Below are 16,649 nucleotides of genomic sequence, written 5' to 3' on the forward strand. Positions count from 1 at the left end.
GTCCCCTAGGTGCTTATGTTTCTGACAATGAGCATGCTCACAACTACCTACCTCATTCCTAAGCCCCAGCGGGATCTTCAAACTAGGCATTCAGTAACTTTCTAAATGTCATCCAGCAAATCTGTTGTATGTCTAGCTCTGCCACTAAGATATCTGTCTCCAATTCTAACCATTATACAGTACACCATCCAACATAGTAAACCTATTGGGGCAGATCCTCAGCTGGTATAAATTGTCATAAATCATCTATCGTAGAACGTCAGAGTTACGAATACCAGAGTTACGAACTGACCAGTCAACCACACACCTCATTTGGAACCGGAAGTATGCAATCAGGCAGCAGCAGACAAAAAATTTTAAAAAGCAAATACAGCACAGTACTGTGTTAAACATAAAACTACTCAAAAATAAAAGGAAAGCAGCATTTTTCTTCTGCCTGCTAATGTTTCAAAGCTCTAATACAGCTTTGAAACATTACAAGTAAATGTAAACAGTACAAAGTCAATGTAAACTTTTGAAAGAGCAAGCACAACATTCCCAAGGTGTTCATAACTGTGAGGTTCTACTGTATGATAATTTATGTCAGCTGAGAAGCTGCCCAATGTGTGACACAGTATGCACTTCCAGATAGGTTAGTGACTAAAAGGCAACTTTAAGAAAACTTACCGCTTTAGTATCAATAAAGATAGCAGTTAACAATAAAAATCAGTTGAACAATGCTTAGAAAAAAATATTCACTTATTAATATAACAGAAATAGTTTTTTTGACTTCAAGTATGACAAGTACAATGAAAAGATAACTTGTGTCCAAGATCACAATCTACCATACAGAACAGCCAGCAATAACTACAATGAGCTTTTACCATCAAAAAAAATTATGCCCTCTGAGACCACTTCATTTCCCTTCCTTTCACTTCTTCCCCCACACTGTAGCCACTCTCTCTTTAAGACTTGTTTACTCCAAAGACCATTAACATCCAGCCAAGGAAAGCCAGCTCTGAAATAGCTTCAAATTATTTCTTGAACAATTGCTGCCTTATATGAAATGCAGGACTTCATAAGGGGATATCTGAATGTAGAGTCACAACCCATGCTGTGTAATCCCTGATGCCTTTTGCCATTTCCAACAATATTACACTTTCCCAAAGAAAATGTACTCACTATTCTGCAAGTTCACCATTCAGCACTGAGAACCAGACCTTACTTTTTTTCTAACATGTTAATTACAGAACAGTCCATTGGTAACCATGTTATGACAACATCTTACTGTTTTGCATGATGTGTTTGCTTTACAAAGAGACATGGGAAATCCCACAAATAGTGTAAATGAAACTGAATGCAGAAGCTAACCATATGTACCTAAAAATTAAGAAAACTAATACCAGAGCATCAAAAACACATTTGCCCAAGATGAGTGGCACTGTCAGCTCCTTCACATGAGCGGGAGGAGGGAGCCCAGGAAATTGTGTGCCTGGAGCTCCTGGCTCCTTTCAACAGCGTAACCAAGCGCTATTCCTTCACCTAGAAAGTAAGGCCTGGTCTACACTAGAGAGTTTTGTCAACAAAACAGTGCTGGTGTACACACTGCAATCATTCCCTGCCAACAAAACTGCCCTATTTTTTCGACAAAATAAAACCACCTCAATGAGACATGTAGGCCTTTTGTCGGCATAACTAGGGCAACGCAGTGTCAGTGTAGACAATGCGTCCCCTTACAGCGGTGGAGGAACTGTCATTCTTGTCAATTTCACCACTCCAAATTGACATGAAAGTTGAGACAGACTAGGCAAGCCCAGGGCGGCTGCAAGCCCAGCTCCGGGCCGCGACATGGGCAGCTGCGAGCTGGGACTGGGTGGGACACAAGCGGCTGCCACCCAGCTCTCAGCTGGGACAGAGAGTGGGGGGACAGCCCATAGGGAGCCTGGGAGCCTGTGGGCTCCCAGCAGGGAGCTCAGAGATGGGTCTGAGAGATGGGTCTCTCAGCTCACCACACTGTCCCTTAGGTCAGTAGAAGTGTTCCTGGTGAGGATTCACTCCACTGACCCAAGGAAAGCAGTGTGAACATCAGCGACCACAGTAATTATAGCATTAAAGGAAGAGATCTACAGGGGGAAAACAGATGTATTGCTGAATCAGGGCCTAACTTTATTCAGCAAAACACCTAAGCAGGCACATAACTTTCTTAAGAAAGAAAAGCTGTGGGTTTTGTCAAATCTCATTGCTTGAATAGGTTCTCTTGTCACATGCAATAGCTAGGGCACAAGATAACATTTATAATAATCTCCTGTGGTTGAGTAAAAGCCTCAACTGCAAAAGCCATTTACTGCCTTGGATGGCAAAGGGCCATAGCCATTTGATTTAACAGTTTTCATTACTTTTATGAAGAGAGAAAAGAAAACCAGGAGGGAATAAAAGAACCAGAGTATCAGGACTAAATCCTAGAAAAGCTCTGAAACCATATGGAATTCACTAAATACAGAAATCGGGAAGGAGTAGAGTACTGGTTACTCCCCTGTCCTTCCTACTCACAGAAGCCAGGAAGCTCTGGAGGAAAGAGTATTGTTGCAGGGACCTTTTGCAATAGTAAGGAAGCTCTTGAGGAGTGAAGAAGAGACAAAAAGCTTCTTTCTGCTTCCAACAGGTAAAGCAAAGAGGACTGTCACATTTATTAGACAACTACTACTAGCCAAAGGCTGATTTGATTATGAAGGTCCTGCAAGAACAGCATCCTAATAAAATGGTAATAGCCTGCCCCATTTCATTGCTGCTGTAGGTTGCATGGGAGCAGCTCACCAGGGTTTGGTCCCTGTACCTTGCTGGTGGCCTCCCAACCTACCCATGCCTTTCTTATCAACCTTCAGCTGACTGGGTTCTGAAAGTGGAAGAGATGTGTTTTTGGAAATACAACCCATTAACTGTTGTCTTCTTCCTGCTTAGTTAGAACAGGCTTCATGGGCTGCTCTTTAACTAACCTCACATCTTTCTTTCCTTTGTTCATATAAAGGAGAATTGAGAGAAAAATATTGATCCATCTACACAAGTATTTATATAGTTCTCATTACTTGAGTATCAAAGAGGAAACGGAAGGAAGCAAGGAAAAGGAAGAAAAATCTAGCAATACTGATCTCTCTCTCAAACGCATACACATGCACACACACACAGCAACTTGGAGTTCATAGTATCAGACCAAAATGGCTGACAAAGATAAACAGAATAGGGAAAACTAAGTAAATTAATCTCTAAGAGGAAACAAGAGGACCAGAAGAGTTCTGAATATTTTAAATGACTTTGCATCATGGTAAAAGGAATGAGGAAAGGTAACACCAGTGTTAACTCTCATGATTTTATCACGAGGCTTACAAAATTTGAGGTTTTTCCTGAAGCCCCAGTTCCTGGACTCATTTGATGATGGGCAAATTTCAACTTTCATTTTTTAAAAATAAGTAAGTTGCTAACACTTGAGGTTGCAGAGAAAAAGCTTGATAACATGAACCCTAAAATGCTCAAAAAGCAAGAAGAGAAATAAAAGGAACCACAATTTGTTGTACTAAAAAAAATCTGTTTTTATGTGAATTTCATCATTTTTTGGGGACCTGGGTCAGGATTTTTGAATGTTTGGGTTTGGCAACACTGTAGCAGAAAGGTAAGTGACACTGTTTCCACACCCTGCTTCCTATCAGCTGGCATCCAAGCATCTGCCAGTAGCTAGTCTTCTGGAGGACAAGCTGCATTTCATCCAATTCTTGCAACCATCCAAGGATCAAAGCATGATAAACAGATTAATTAAAATGACAGACTTTAAAAATATCTGCATTAAAAGAAATAAGATTAATTTTCCTGCTTACTTGTAGGTTATGAAAAAAAATGGAAAAATTCCCCACACACATACACATTTTAAAGCTATACATTTTTCTGGGAAAAGGGGCTTGCCTTCATCCGCCTCTCACTCCATTCCTTTAATTGACCTCTCTCTCTCCCATTTTATATACAAGAATACATAATTTATACATAATTTTAAAGGATTACATTATGAAATATATATTATTTTAAGTTAAAACTTTCCCATTTTTAACTGAATTACACAAGCTTTCTACATAATTTTTTAAAATTATTTTTGCTTGGCAGAATTTGAAAATTGACTCAGCTAAAATAATTCCTGAATCATAAGCCTCAATATTAGGTTTCAGCCCAGGGCTTTGTTTGTTCGTTGGGGGTTTTTTAACCACTATAACCATAATCTAGTTATAAATCTTTTAAAAACATGGTTTATTAATAAACATGATAGTACAATGTTAATTACAGACATACTAGTGGCCACTTCCTTCCTGTTCCATTTTGCTTAAAACACATCATCTGTGTTATTAACATACTGTATTTAAATTTGGGGGGAGGGGATTTCAAAGCCCTCAACTTTTAAAGCTACCAAAGAACTCAGATTTATTGTAGTATTCTCATTACAATATTATTGCATGTAGAAGGATGGGTATGCCTTGCTATACCCTCCAGGGAAATAACTTGTTCCTCCAAAATTCTAATCTCCTGTTTATTATCTTATCCGTATCATTTTAAAACGACCAATTTATGTGATTCTTATGTTGAAGAATTTGCCATGTTCAATTGTTTTAAAACATGTGGGATGGGGAACTGCATGACAGTGTTATGCCAACATTATAATTTTCATATAATTATGTACAGTACACACACATTAGTAATTAATAAAAATATGTACATCATTGTATTAAAAAATCTCTGCTATTGATAGTAATTAATATTGAGGAAAATGGTGTACAATAGATTTTTTAAAATAAATAATGTTGACTAGATTAGATCGATTTCTTAAGGATACAGAATATGAAGATGACATTTCTAAAGTTAGGATTTTTTTCCTCTTCTACAGTAGAGTCATTAAAAATCATTTATGTTTGAACGTTAGTTGAATACATAGTTGACACACCTAGGTCCCAATTGTACAGCCTGTGTGCGGATTGGTGTACCCATAGAGAGCCACACTGAAGTCAGAGGGACACCATGTGGGTACAGAGATCCTCCCATGTGCTATCGGTTACAGAGCTGGGGCCTTTGACCCTAATTCTGCAGTGAACTCTATCCAGAGTCCCACTGAAGGTAGTTGGGCTGAATTGAGTTCAGAAGTCTACCTGTGAAGAGCTCACTGCAGAACTGGGATCTTAGAATCTGATCCTGCAAACACTTACTAAGTGAGCAACTTTGACATGTGAGTAATCCTATGGAGTTCAGAGGGCCATGCATAAATGTTTGCCAGACTGGGATCCTAAACAGCTTGCTCTTTACTAAGGAAATCTTGATGATTTCATTACGTACAAAATATAAAAACAAAATGAATAGTAAATGACATAAAAACCCTGAAATGCTAATTAAACAACAATTTTAAACAGTATGGTTAGTGCAGCTGCTCTAGATGGTATAGATTTAGGATTTTCTTAAAACCTATGATAGTACATATCTTTATATTAAAAAGTTACAGATTTTGAGATTTTTCTACCCTATATTCACATCAATTCAAATTAAGATAGAGTACTAGGATGACAACACCAGGGAAAATTTCTGAAACTAACTTCTCACGATTCTATCATCACCTCGAAGTCAATTTTCACCTTTTTCACTGACTGAATTTGTTATCTTACACTTTGCTTTGGGGCTCATGTGTTCTTGCAATATGGCAGTACTAGATTATGAGAATACTGACAAGCATGTTTGCTTGAAATCCACAATTGCTATATTACAGTAAGTCAGAAATCAGTTTCAGCAGTACTATAACACTTGGAAAGAAATAGCAAAACAGACTAGGCAAAGTGCCATATTTTTGTTAATTATGGGGGTTTCAACTACCCAGGTATTTGCTTAATAACAAGTACAGCCAAACATACTTCAAAGAAGATCATAAAAAGACAAATTCACGATCCAGACAACGGAGAACTGTCAGAGCTGAAGCCATCCTCTATTTTTTTCTTGTTAATAGTGAGGAAATAATTAAGGGCCTGATTCTGCAAACACTTACTATAGGGCATAATGCTTACTACTGCGAGTAGTCCCATCTGATCAGGTTCATCAACAGCCACCTTAAATTGATGAAGCTGCTCAGGTCTTTCAGATCAGGACTCCTTCCTAGAAACTAAGGAGAGGTGAGGGGAGAGGAGAGATGGCTGTTTGAAGTTTGCATGAGCAGCCTGAAAAAAGATGGTCCATCCAACCAAACCACTGCTCATATGGCAAGGAATCCATAGGGAGCAGGGCATTGAAGTTGGTCTCCACCATGTAATTCCATTCTCTCACACTGCCTCCTTGGCCCCTTTGCTCTTCTTGCCTTCATGAGGGGTAGAGATAGGAAGCAGAGAGGTAGGCTAGACAGCAGGACTATGGAGTAAGTATATCTCAAATGCTAACAGATCTATCAAAAGAAGCAGATGCCCCATGGAAAAAAATAGCATGAGATCATGTAATCAAAGATTATCACAGTGAATACTCACAAGAGGTATAATTAAGGTAGCACAGACAACCTTAATTCTGACATTTGCTAACTTTTTACTTTGTAACTTAAAATTCTTTTAACATATTTTGTATTATATGTATGACACAGACACACTCTCTACATGGATGATATTACAGTAAAAAGATATACACAAATACGACAGCCGGAATAAAATGACAGCATCAGTGCAGATCAGGTCCCAGGTGCAACATAACATTCCTGAAGTCAAACCTGAACACTTCAGCTTCTCCTGCCAGAACAGCAGTCCCAAGAGTAGCATCCCTATTACCCATATACCCTTGATACATTTGCCATAGTTATTGTTGCATTTATCAGCTCATCACCACCTCCAGATGAGAAATCCTTGGCAGAATATGGCACTTAGAACTCCCCAAAGACAAGATGATGGTTTGGTAGTGCAGTTGAAAATATGAAAGAGATGCTCTTTGTCCAGAGTATGACAACATAATTGAAAAAAAGGAGGTATGCAAGTCATGTGAATTAATTGGTGTACATAAAACATGAAGCCATTCAGTTTCCATGACGGTTAGGAGCAAACAGCCAACCTGGACCAGAGCCTTTTAAAACCAGTGACAAGAGAAATGCTATATTTGTTTATGACAAATAAACAAAGGAAACAGGAACAAAATGAGAATATAGAGTAAAATTAACATCCCAGCAATAAGTAAAAATAAACAGCATCTGGATAAACAAAAAAGCTAACTTACAGGAAATGAAAGCCAAACTACTTAATGGCATCAGCACTAAGTCAGAAATATATTGTTGGAGAAGGTCTCAACACGCAACAAATCAAATCAGGGACTGAGTTTAGTGTTGTATGCGCATCCTTCTTAACATATATAATTCTTTATGATTCATACCATTTATCTTATTGGTGGCTTTTACTGATCACTTTTAACCCATCTTCCAAATACCTTTTTGCGCAAAGAAATCCTGTCTGAAGAACTGAGTACTAGATCCTTCAATTTCAGCCAAAAACTGGAAGGGTTCTTTCTTTTTTAAAATAGTTTTGTCACTAATCTATTTCTTTCAAGATCCTGTAAAATACTGAGAGAGCCCTCCTACAGCATATTCCTTCACAGCGCAGATAAGGAGTGGTGTGAGTAAGTTAAAAAAATTAAGAGCAAGGAAGCGAGCACAGAGGAACTTGATCTTGTTATTTCTGCCTAGTAACAAGAGTAAGGCCTAAGAGGGGAATTTCATAGCTACGTGCTTAACTAGCTCACACCTAACTTTGCTTGCACCTACACACAGCCTTCCATCTCCACAACAGCACAACCACCTTAAATACCCAGTTACAAGCCGCAGAAAAATGTAAAAGACCAAGACTCCCAACAGTAACTATATATGTACACATGTGATATAGTTTAAATGCTCAAAACACACTTTGTTGTGACCACCTTGATCTTCACATATTGCTATATGGAAAGTGATCCTGAGATGGAAATGGTTGAGAACTCTGGGTTATATTATTTTCAGATGTGAAGAATCTTTTTAAATTGTTCAACATTCCAAACTTCAGTCCCTGTCCCAGGTACTGATATAATTTATTTGCCATCTTATATCCCAGGGCAGTTCCCACAACGGTCCATCAAACACAGCTCCAGCTAATCACAACCATCCTTTTTTTGTAGGTTCCCAACTGTGGCCACGGGACATAAACAAGACCAAAAAACAACAGCAAGGTTCTTATCCAATTCTCCTTCTTGAAAGTGAGCTGTTCCTGCAGTTCTTCTGTACACTGAATCTGTACACTACTTAACAGAAACTAAATAAAAATGCAAAGCTATTAAAAAAGGCTATTTCTTGAATTTATCTTTTGCACAGTTTTTCTCCTTCCTTTTTATCTTGAATTATCCTTTAGCTATAATTCTCCAGTTCTATTATTTACCTGACTTGTTAGAACTGCTGTAACTTCTTACTCTTAGGCCATGTCTACACAACCACTTATGCCGGCAAAACTTATGTTGCTCAAGAGTGTGAAAAAACAGCCCCCTGAGCAACATAAGTTTCACTGGCATAAGTAGAAGTGTGCACAACGCTACGTCAGCAACAGAGCTTCTCCCACTGACATAGCTTCCACCACTTGTTGAGGTGGTTTTTATTATGTCGACAGGAGCACTCTCTCCCATCAGTATACAGCAGCTACAAAAGCGGTCTTACAGCAGAGCAGCTGCATCAGTACAGCGTTGCTGCTGTAACTTCACTAGTGTGGACATGGCCTTAGCTTCCTTGTCTTTTTCCTACCTCTGTAAATACATTGTAACTTCTTTCCGTTCCTCCATTATCTTTTTAATGAGTCATAACTCTCAATTATTTATATACTGGAGTGCTGCAACCAGCACTCTACAAATCAGGTTTTGTAAGTCCCCCAAAAGGGGCTCATTAACAGAACCTAAAACTAAGTGCAGAACATCAACAACAGCAAGAGACTCCCTTGAAAAAGTTTTGTCTAAGTAAATGACTTCATACAATGATTAAACTGGGGAGGAAATGGGGATAGTACTCTTTCAAGCTCTGAACACAAAATAAGCTCCACCCATACGAGTCAGCAAAATGGGACACTGCTCACTATAAATTGCTCTACTGGGCTCCTTGACCTTGCCTCCCCCTCAGCAGGGCTTCAATACATCCATGGGTTCTGCTGGGCAAGTTGGACTTAGTTTCTTCTTAAGGGTGGAAAACAATATGTGGCAAACCTATACCACCACCACTTGTGGTACTAAAATGAGACATCTCTCAAGGAAACATTGTTCAAATGTGTGATCCTCCCTCTCCTTTCTTACATGCAAAATTAAATAATTAACTATGTTGACATTTAAAGTACCACATTGGGATCTGAGTTAACCCAGGTAAATGAATGGGGAGTTCACACCTCTCATAGCTATTGTTCCAGTCTCTTTGCAAACATGTAGATATCTCTGCACTGGTTACATCTGGTTCACATTTTGATGTTTTCTTTGCAACCTAATAGCCAGCAAAAGAAGGCTTCTCTACATTGCCCTGCAGTTTGGACTATAGGGGTGTGAACAGCAATGAGGACCAAAGTGCTGTGCTGTAACTTTCCCATATGGATGAGAACTAGAGTTCCTAGTTTGTGTTAACATACAGTAGTCCTTTTCAAAGAGGACTACATCAATGAGAAGTAGGAACCTTTTAGTTCACGTCCATAGTGTCCACACAAGGGAATTCCTGCATAGCACTTTTGTCCGGTCTGCTATTTACACACCTATAATCCAAACTGCAGAGCAGTGTAAACATAACCTGAGTTTTATTTTAAAAAATTAAAGCAGAGATACTGAAAAACAAAATAGCAGTCTTAGAGAAGTGCCAGTGTGCAGTGACGCTGAGTAACAACTGAATCCAAGCCCTGGCCTCGTACAGCATAGCAATTCCCCAACTGCATCCCGAGTTTTAAAATGTGTTCATCACAATCCAACCTATGTAACTGTAGAATAAGGACACATATGAAATGCAGGTTTCTATGACTGATGAAAAACAAAAACTGACCAAGAACAAAATTTTATTAATCTAACAAGGAAGATGCAATTGTATGTCATTATTTTCATTTACTGTTCATTTTAAAAATTATGCCTGTCTATAAGTAACATTGGATTGCTGCTGAATGCTAACTTGTGGAGCTGCCCTTACCGCACGTACACTGACCATACTAGAGTTGAAACTGAGCCAGAAACTATGCTTAAATATGGGTGTTGCTATCAAGGTTCTAAAACATTTTCCATGACCAATGTGTGACAAAGGTTATTTTTTCTGAGCATTATGCTATCAACAAACACTATCACCACTGGGAAGTGTACAGTAAATGTATTACATGCTCTTAAAACCCATTTACACAACGCTTTCTGCTGAATTTAAACTTGATTTATAGCTGTGTGTTTATCTAAAGTAGGACATGTGAAGCCAAACTTCTAGCAAGAGCTATGAACTCAGTTGTTGCTAGCACATTTCAGTTGTTGCATAGACAAGGCCTTAGGGCTTTTCTACACAGGAAAGTTTTTATCAATTGAGCCAGGTCTACATTACAAACTTCTGCCAGCACAACTACATTGGTCAGGGCAGAATGTGAAGAGGTGTGATTCCTAATCAACACAGCTGTGCTGATAGACGTCCCAACTGAAAACACAGCTATACCGGCAATGCTGCAATGTTATTGGTATAACTTATTTCACTTGCGGGGGGCAGTATTCTTACTACACCAATACAAAGTGCAGATTTGCTGATTTAGCTGTGTCCACACTAGAAGTGCTTTGCGCCACTATATACTATAGATACACACATACTATACTGGTAAAGCACTTCTACTGTAGATATGGCTCTATATTTAGTTCAACCAATATAGTTATGCTAAAATAAACCTGTGTGTGGACATTATTATTCTAGTACAAGAATGGCTTTTTTGGGGTTTAGCTTAAACCCCTTCTCAAGCAATATAAACTAAACCGGGAAAAGGCCTTTTTATGCCAGAATAAGAGCATCCACATGGGGGTATTCTGGTATAAATATATATGATTATATTTAAACCAATAGGTTTAAATATATACATGAACTTTTACTAACATAATTTTCCTGTGTATACAAGCACCTAGTGACAAGTAGCCAGCAGCTATTGTTTATACTAAGTGTTCCCCCTTACATTCCCCAGTATAGCTGCCTCTGGTGTGAGCAATGGGAATGCTAACATAGAGCAAATGCTGACATGCCGGCCACATTGTCATCGAACTCTGCCCAAGGATGCCTGGTTTACATGGCACAGTGCCTAAGAGGCAAGCAGTGGCCACCAGTGTCTACACTAGGACTTGACCAGTTGGTGGTGGTGGTGGTAGCAAGTGACAGCCTAGCGGGCGGGTGGAAGGAGGCAGGGATGTTTCACAGGCTGGTATCCGGAGATCATGCCTATGCTGCCTTCCCCACCTTACTAGACGGGAGGGGGGCAGTCCTGCTGTACAGCAGATTGAGAAGCACGCGTCTAATATAAACAGGGTCAGCGAGGGCATCAAAATCCCAGGCACGGAGCAAGCTCATACCAGCACCCACTCTGAGCCACTGATTTTGCCCACATGACCCCCCCCCCTCCCGCAGGCGGGGCAAGATGCAGGGTTACTTTCACTTCCCAGAGCGCCCTTCCGGCTGGCAGGCTGACCTTTAACGCCAGCTGCCAGCGTCCAGCCTGCACGTTTCCCTCCCACCACCCCCAGGCTGTGGGGCGCGCAGGGCGGGCGCGGGGCTTTCCCAGCGCCCACAGGACGCTCTATGGGGCGGTGAGAGCAGAGCAGAGCAGAGCATCAGGGGGCGGGGGCGGGCGCTTGCTGGTGCTACTGCCCCCCGCACCACCAGGAGTCACGCACGAACCGGGGGAACGGGGGTGAGGCCGCCTCTACCTGCTGTGCCCGGGGGCGGCTCCATGTGGGGCTCCTCGCTACAGCAGCCGCAGCCGCTGCCACAACACTACATATAACCACCAATAACGCTAGCGTCAGACCCGCCCCCTCTCTCCTCGCGGGCCCGACGCTCCGCTGTCGGCGCAGACGCAGAAGACGACGCGAAGGCTCCCGGGGCGGAGCTCAGAAGCCGCCCGCCGCGCAGATGGGCCGAGCCGGAGAGGAGACAACGCACCGGGCCTCCCTCCGCCATGGCAGGCGCGCAGGCGCGCGGACGGAGCGGAGTAGCCAGCGCGAGCGAGAGACGTCACTAGAGAGAGAGAGAGGCCACGAGTAGAAGCACGCGCACTGGGGCGGAGGGAGGCAGGGGAAGGGCGCATGCGCTGGCAGCCGGCCACCTAGGGAGAAGCCAGAAGAGAGGGCATGCGCCGGCAGGCAACCCAGGCTCGGGGGCGGGCGTTGCGGGGTCGCGTGCTGCGAGGAGGTTGTGGCTGCTTCCTCCTCAGGCGGGCGGTTGGTGTGCACGGGTAACGGGGACAGACCGTTACGGAGCCTCGTTGGAATCAATGAAGTACAAGGGACTTGTGGCGTGGCTGGGTGTTGTTATGGGGCGTGGAGCTGAGCTTCTCTGGGGAACGTCCAGGGGGCTGGGGGCTGATCCCACTGCTGACACCAATTCAGAGCCAGAGTGTGGGCAAGCCACTTATCCTCTCTGTGACTCAGTGCTACATCTGTACTATGGGCTTAAAAACACAGTTCCTATGTGCAGCACATCTGTGAGGGTGGCCATAGGGAGATGCCAACTAGAAGGAGTTACTGAAGTGTGTTTAACTATTACCACTCATGACTAGTCAGTTTAAGTGATACCCCCAAGTGCACACACCTGAGCACAAAGGCCTGTGAGCCCATTCCCTGTTATTTAGTACTTGTACAGTTGGAGCTGGGATCCCCTTGTAACAAGCACTGGTCACACAATGAAAAGAAAAAAGATCAATGATTTTACAACTTAGTGATACCCTGAGAGATGGGTGGATGAGCAGAAGATAACAAGGAAACAGGTAGATGATGAAGATATGTCTCATAAGTAGTGGTCATAATCAGTGTGAAGTGTTTTGTATACATTATAGCATAGGCAAGTTTTAAGGAGAGATTTGAAGGCAGACAATGTGGATTCTTGAAGGGAGTTTCTTCCATGCGTATGGAAAGGCATGTTAAAAAAAAGTGCTTGTTGGAAAATTAGATTATTGAAAAGCAAAGACATTTGTTCAAACTCTCTTTGCATCTTGTGTGGGCTGAATTTGAACTAGTGTGTCTTTTAAGAGTATTTTTGGGATATACCATTGTTTTCTGAAAGGTAAATGATACCAACACAGTGGATCCACAAAGTGAAAATGATGCTGTGCTGTCCTCATGAGTGACTATTGTCAAAAGCTGCTCTTACTTTAGTTATGGTAAGCCTGAGTTAGGATTTCCAACTTTTAGAGAATGAAATATGGAACAATAAGCTGTTATAAAATATAACAGATTTGGGGGCAACCAAGGTCCCCCACCACAGAGTGTGCTGGAATTGCAAGCTATCATTTTAAGAGTAGGTGGTTCCCTGGTCCTGCTTGCAGGGTAGAGGCAGCCTAAAACAAGATAGAGTTAACTGTGCCTCTCTTGCCTTAGGGAACAGCCTTCTTTGGGTTCTTGAGTGTTATCAGTCTGAATTCCAAAATACTATTATTTTGCAATCTTCAAAGAGTATTTTATGTTTTTATCCAATTTCTCTGTGTATGTCATGAACATAACACCCACAACATTCAGAAAAATTAGATATTAGGGATACAAGGCAAGAGTTGAAACTCCAAGAACTGTTGCCAAGTTATAAAATCCTGGGCTTTCAAACAGGCCACTGTCCTCCCACTGCCAAACTGACCAGTTTTTTCACGGGGGGGGGGAAGGAGTATACTTGTGCAGTGCTGCAAAAGTGGATTTTCACTTAGCACGTCTTCCATTGTCTTGCATGCTTATATATCACTCCATATAGAGATTTCAAGCTGAAGAATTATATTTCTGAGGGCTTTACATTTTCAAGCAAGCAGGAAATCCAAGAGTTTTCCCAACAACAATTTTTCAAAATAGATGCAGATGTGGGATCATTTTCATGATAACCTGTGTTTTCAGATTTTTTTGATTTGTTTTTTCCTTGCTATGGAGGATCCTCTGTATCTTTGTCAGAGTTGGAAGAGTCCAACCATTTCTATTTCTTTAAATATCCTAATTAGAGACCATGTGTGCTTCTGGAAGGGATCTGGAAGCAGATGATGAGGGAATCAGTAGGAAAAAAAATAGAACAAAGAGTTAGAGCAGAGGGTTATCCTGAACGTTAATGTTCATTAAGGGAAAAGATCTGAGGCTTAGAACAGCTCTTATTTTTTTCCAGATCCGCTTCATTCTCCTCTTATGAAAAACCAAGTCCTGTTTTTTGTTGTTGTTGTTGTTGTTGAAGTAGATTGTTTCAACTTATATGGCCACATTGAGGATCAAATTCCTCCTACTTATACATTCAGAATAATTAGCAGAGCATGAGGTAGACAGAATCTTCCAGCTGATCGCTCATGGCCTTGAGGGTCTAGAGCATTTCTGTTGAAAGTATTATGTGCCCTGACACTTTCTACATCTACGAATTTGAGTTCAGTCCCTCAAATTTGAGTTTCATGTGTCCCTGTAAAATATGAATGTCCAGCCAAAAATGGTACCATAGTTTTATTGTTTCAGATAAGGTACTGTGAACAAAGATTGTCAGCTCTGCAAAGTAATATGTATTTTGCTGTGATGTGATGTACTGTCCACTGAGGCTAAATATTTGCCTAGTCTTTTACAACAGTCTACATAAAAAACACTAGCGAGGTCAGTACAAAAATAAAATTTCATACAGATGATTGTTTATAGTGTTCTATATATGATACACTGAAATGTAATACAATATTTATATTCTAATTGATTTATTTTATAATTATTTGGTAAAAATGAGACAATAAGCAATTTTTCAGTAATAGTGTCCTGTGATACTTATGTATTTTTATGTCTGATTTTGTAAGCAAGTAGTTTTTAAGTGACTAAAACTTGGGGTACGCAAGACAAATCAGACTCCTGAAAGGGGTACAATAGTCTGGAAAAGTTGATATAACTGCAGTGCAAACTAGTGACTGACACTGTTTTTGTAACCATTTCATGACATTCATCTGACAAAGTTACAACAAACACTGTTGAGTTTTATCCATGCAACATAAAAATGTAAGCCGTTTTTGGATCCACAGCTTCCATTTTACCAAACCGCGTGTATATCAATGCATTCTGTGAAAATTTGGACAGCTATCTCATTAGTGTCTGTAGAGCATAGTGCCTGGAGGACATTCACACAGAATGGCGTCAGCACTATATGAGGCTGTTATCTCTTTTTTTGGTAGTGTCTAGTGATGGTGTCTATGGGCCCGAGTCAGGGATCAGTGTCCCATTGTGTTAGGCACTGTACAAATACATCACAAAAGGGCAATCCATGCTCCAGAGAGCTTACAATCTAAGATAAGAGAAGAGAGGTGCATACCACAAACAGAAGTGAGAGAGCACAAGTTAACAATGAAATGATTATGATCTGCTGATAAGCAGTGATCACATCACATCTGCTGTGTAGCTATTGTTGAGTTTTTTGTAAGCAGAGAAGAGTTTTAAGGAGGGATTTGAAGGAAGCAGTGAAGTAGCTTTGCAGATATTTACTGGCCACTTCTCCCATGCTTGAGGGACAATGTGGGAGAAAGTGTAAAAGTGCTCAACAGAAAATTTGACAGATGGGCAGTCAAGATTGACACCACTTGTGGAGCAGAGTCATGGGATTGACATCTCCATAGTGTATATGAGACAGTAGGGTGGAGATTGAATGAATACAAGCAGTTTGTTTTGCTGTAGATGGGGGAGCCTTTGGGGTGATGCAAAGATTGCGGGAGGAGGGGGAAGTACAATGGTTGAAGCAGTAAACCAGGAACATGACAATTGCAGCAGCATTTTGAATGGACAAAGGTAGGGCAAAATGGCATTTCTGAAGGTCAGAGTGGAGGAGATTGCTGAAATCATGACATGAGATGATGAGGGCTTGGCAAGCATTTTAGCAGCCTAGACAGAGAGGAAAAGCCATCTTTTAGAGATATTGTGAAGGAGGAAGCAGCAACATTTGGACATGGCCTGGCTGCATGAGTCTAGAGACAGGTCTGAGTCAGAGGACACCCAGGCCTGGGTGACCCAGAGGATGGTGGTGTTGTCCATAGTGATTGAGAAAGGCAGAGTGGGGCAGGCTTAAGGAGAAAAAGAATAAGAGCTCTGTTTTTAGCTTAAACAGAACTCTTGATATCCTCAAGTTGATATCAGAAAGACAGACCAAAATTTTAGTTTGGATAGGAGACAGGTGAATATCCTACAATTCATTGGGTGGAGAAGAAAACTTGGCCACATTATGTACACAGACATGGCTAAATGGCCGCATCAATGCTGCAAAAAGTGAATGTGTTCAACTGGTTGTCAGAATCAACCATGTGCCAGCCAATATCACTGGCAAGGGTGAAACACTGTTAGGGGCTATAATTAATTGAGCTAATTATATTGTGTGTGGTCACAAACCATGCTTAAGGATAAGACAGGAGAGATTCAAGAGGATTGGGAAAAGGCAACTATAGTGCCAATCTATA

At 41.0% G+C, this 16,649-nt stretch overlaps 1 protein-coding gene across 1 annotated transcript in view; it reads right to left on the reverse strand.

The window, feature by feature from the left end:
• The window catches only part of CMC1 (C-X9-C motif containing 1), a 55,893-nt gene extending 43,603 nt beyond the window's left edge, over positions 1-12,290 (reverse strand). Inside the window, exon 1 of the mRNA XM_067561877.1 lies at positions 11,929-12,290. Coding sequence (XP_067417978.1) covers positions 11,929-11,953 — 25 coding nt within the window. The 5' untranslated portion in view covers positions 11,954-12,290. The remainder of the gene's footprint in view (positions 1-11,928) is intronic.
• Positions 12,291-16,649: the final 4,359 nt, after the last annotated feature.

Source organism: Emydura macquarii, unplaced genomic scaffold (assembly GCF_026122565.2).
Source record: "Emydura macquarii macquarii isolate MOO-44397 ecotype Brisbane River unplaced genomic scaffold, CSIRO-AGI_Emac_v2 contig_2422, whole genome shotgun sequence".
In the NCBI taxonomy this organism is placed as follows: domain Eukaryota; kingdom Metazoa; phylum Chordata; order Testudines; family Chelidae; genus Emydura; species Emydura macquarii.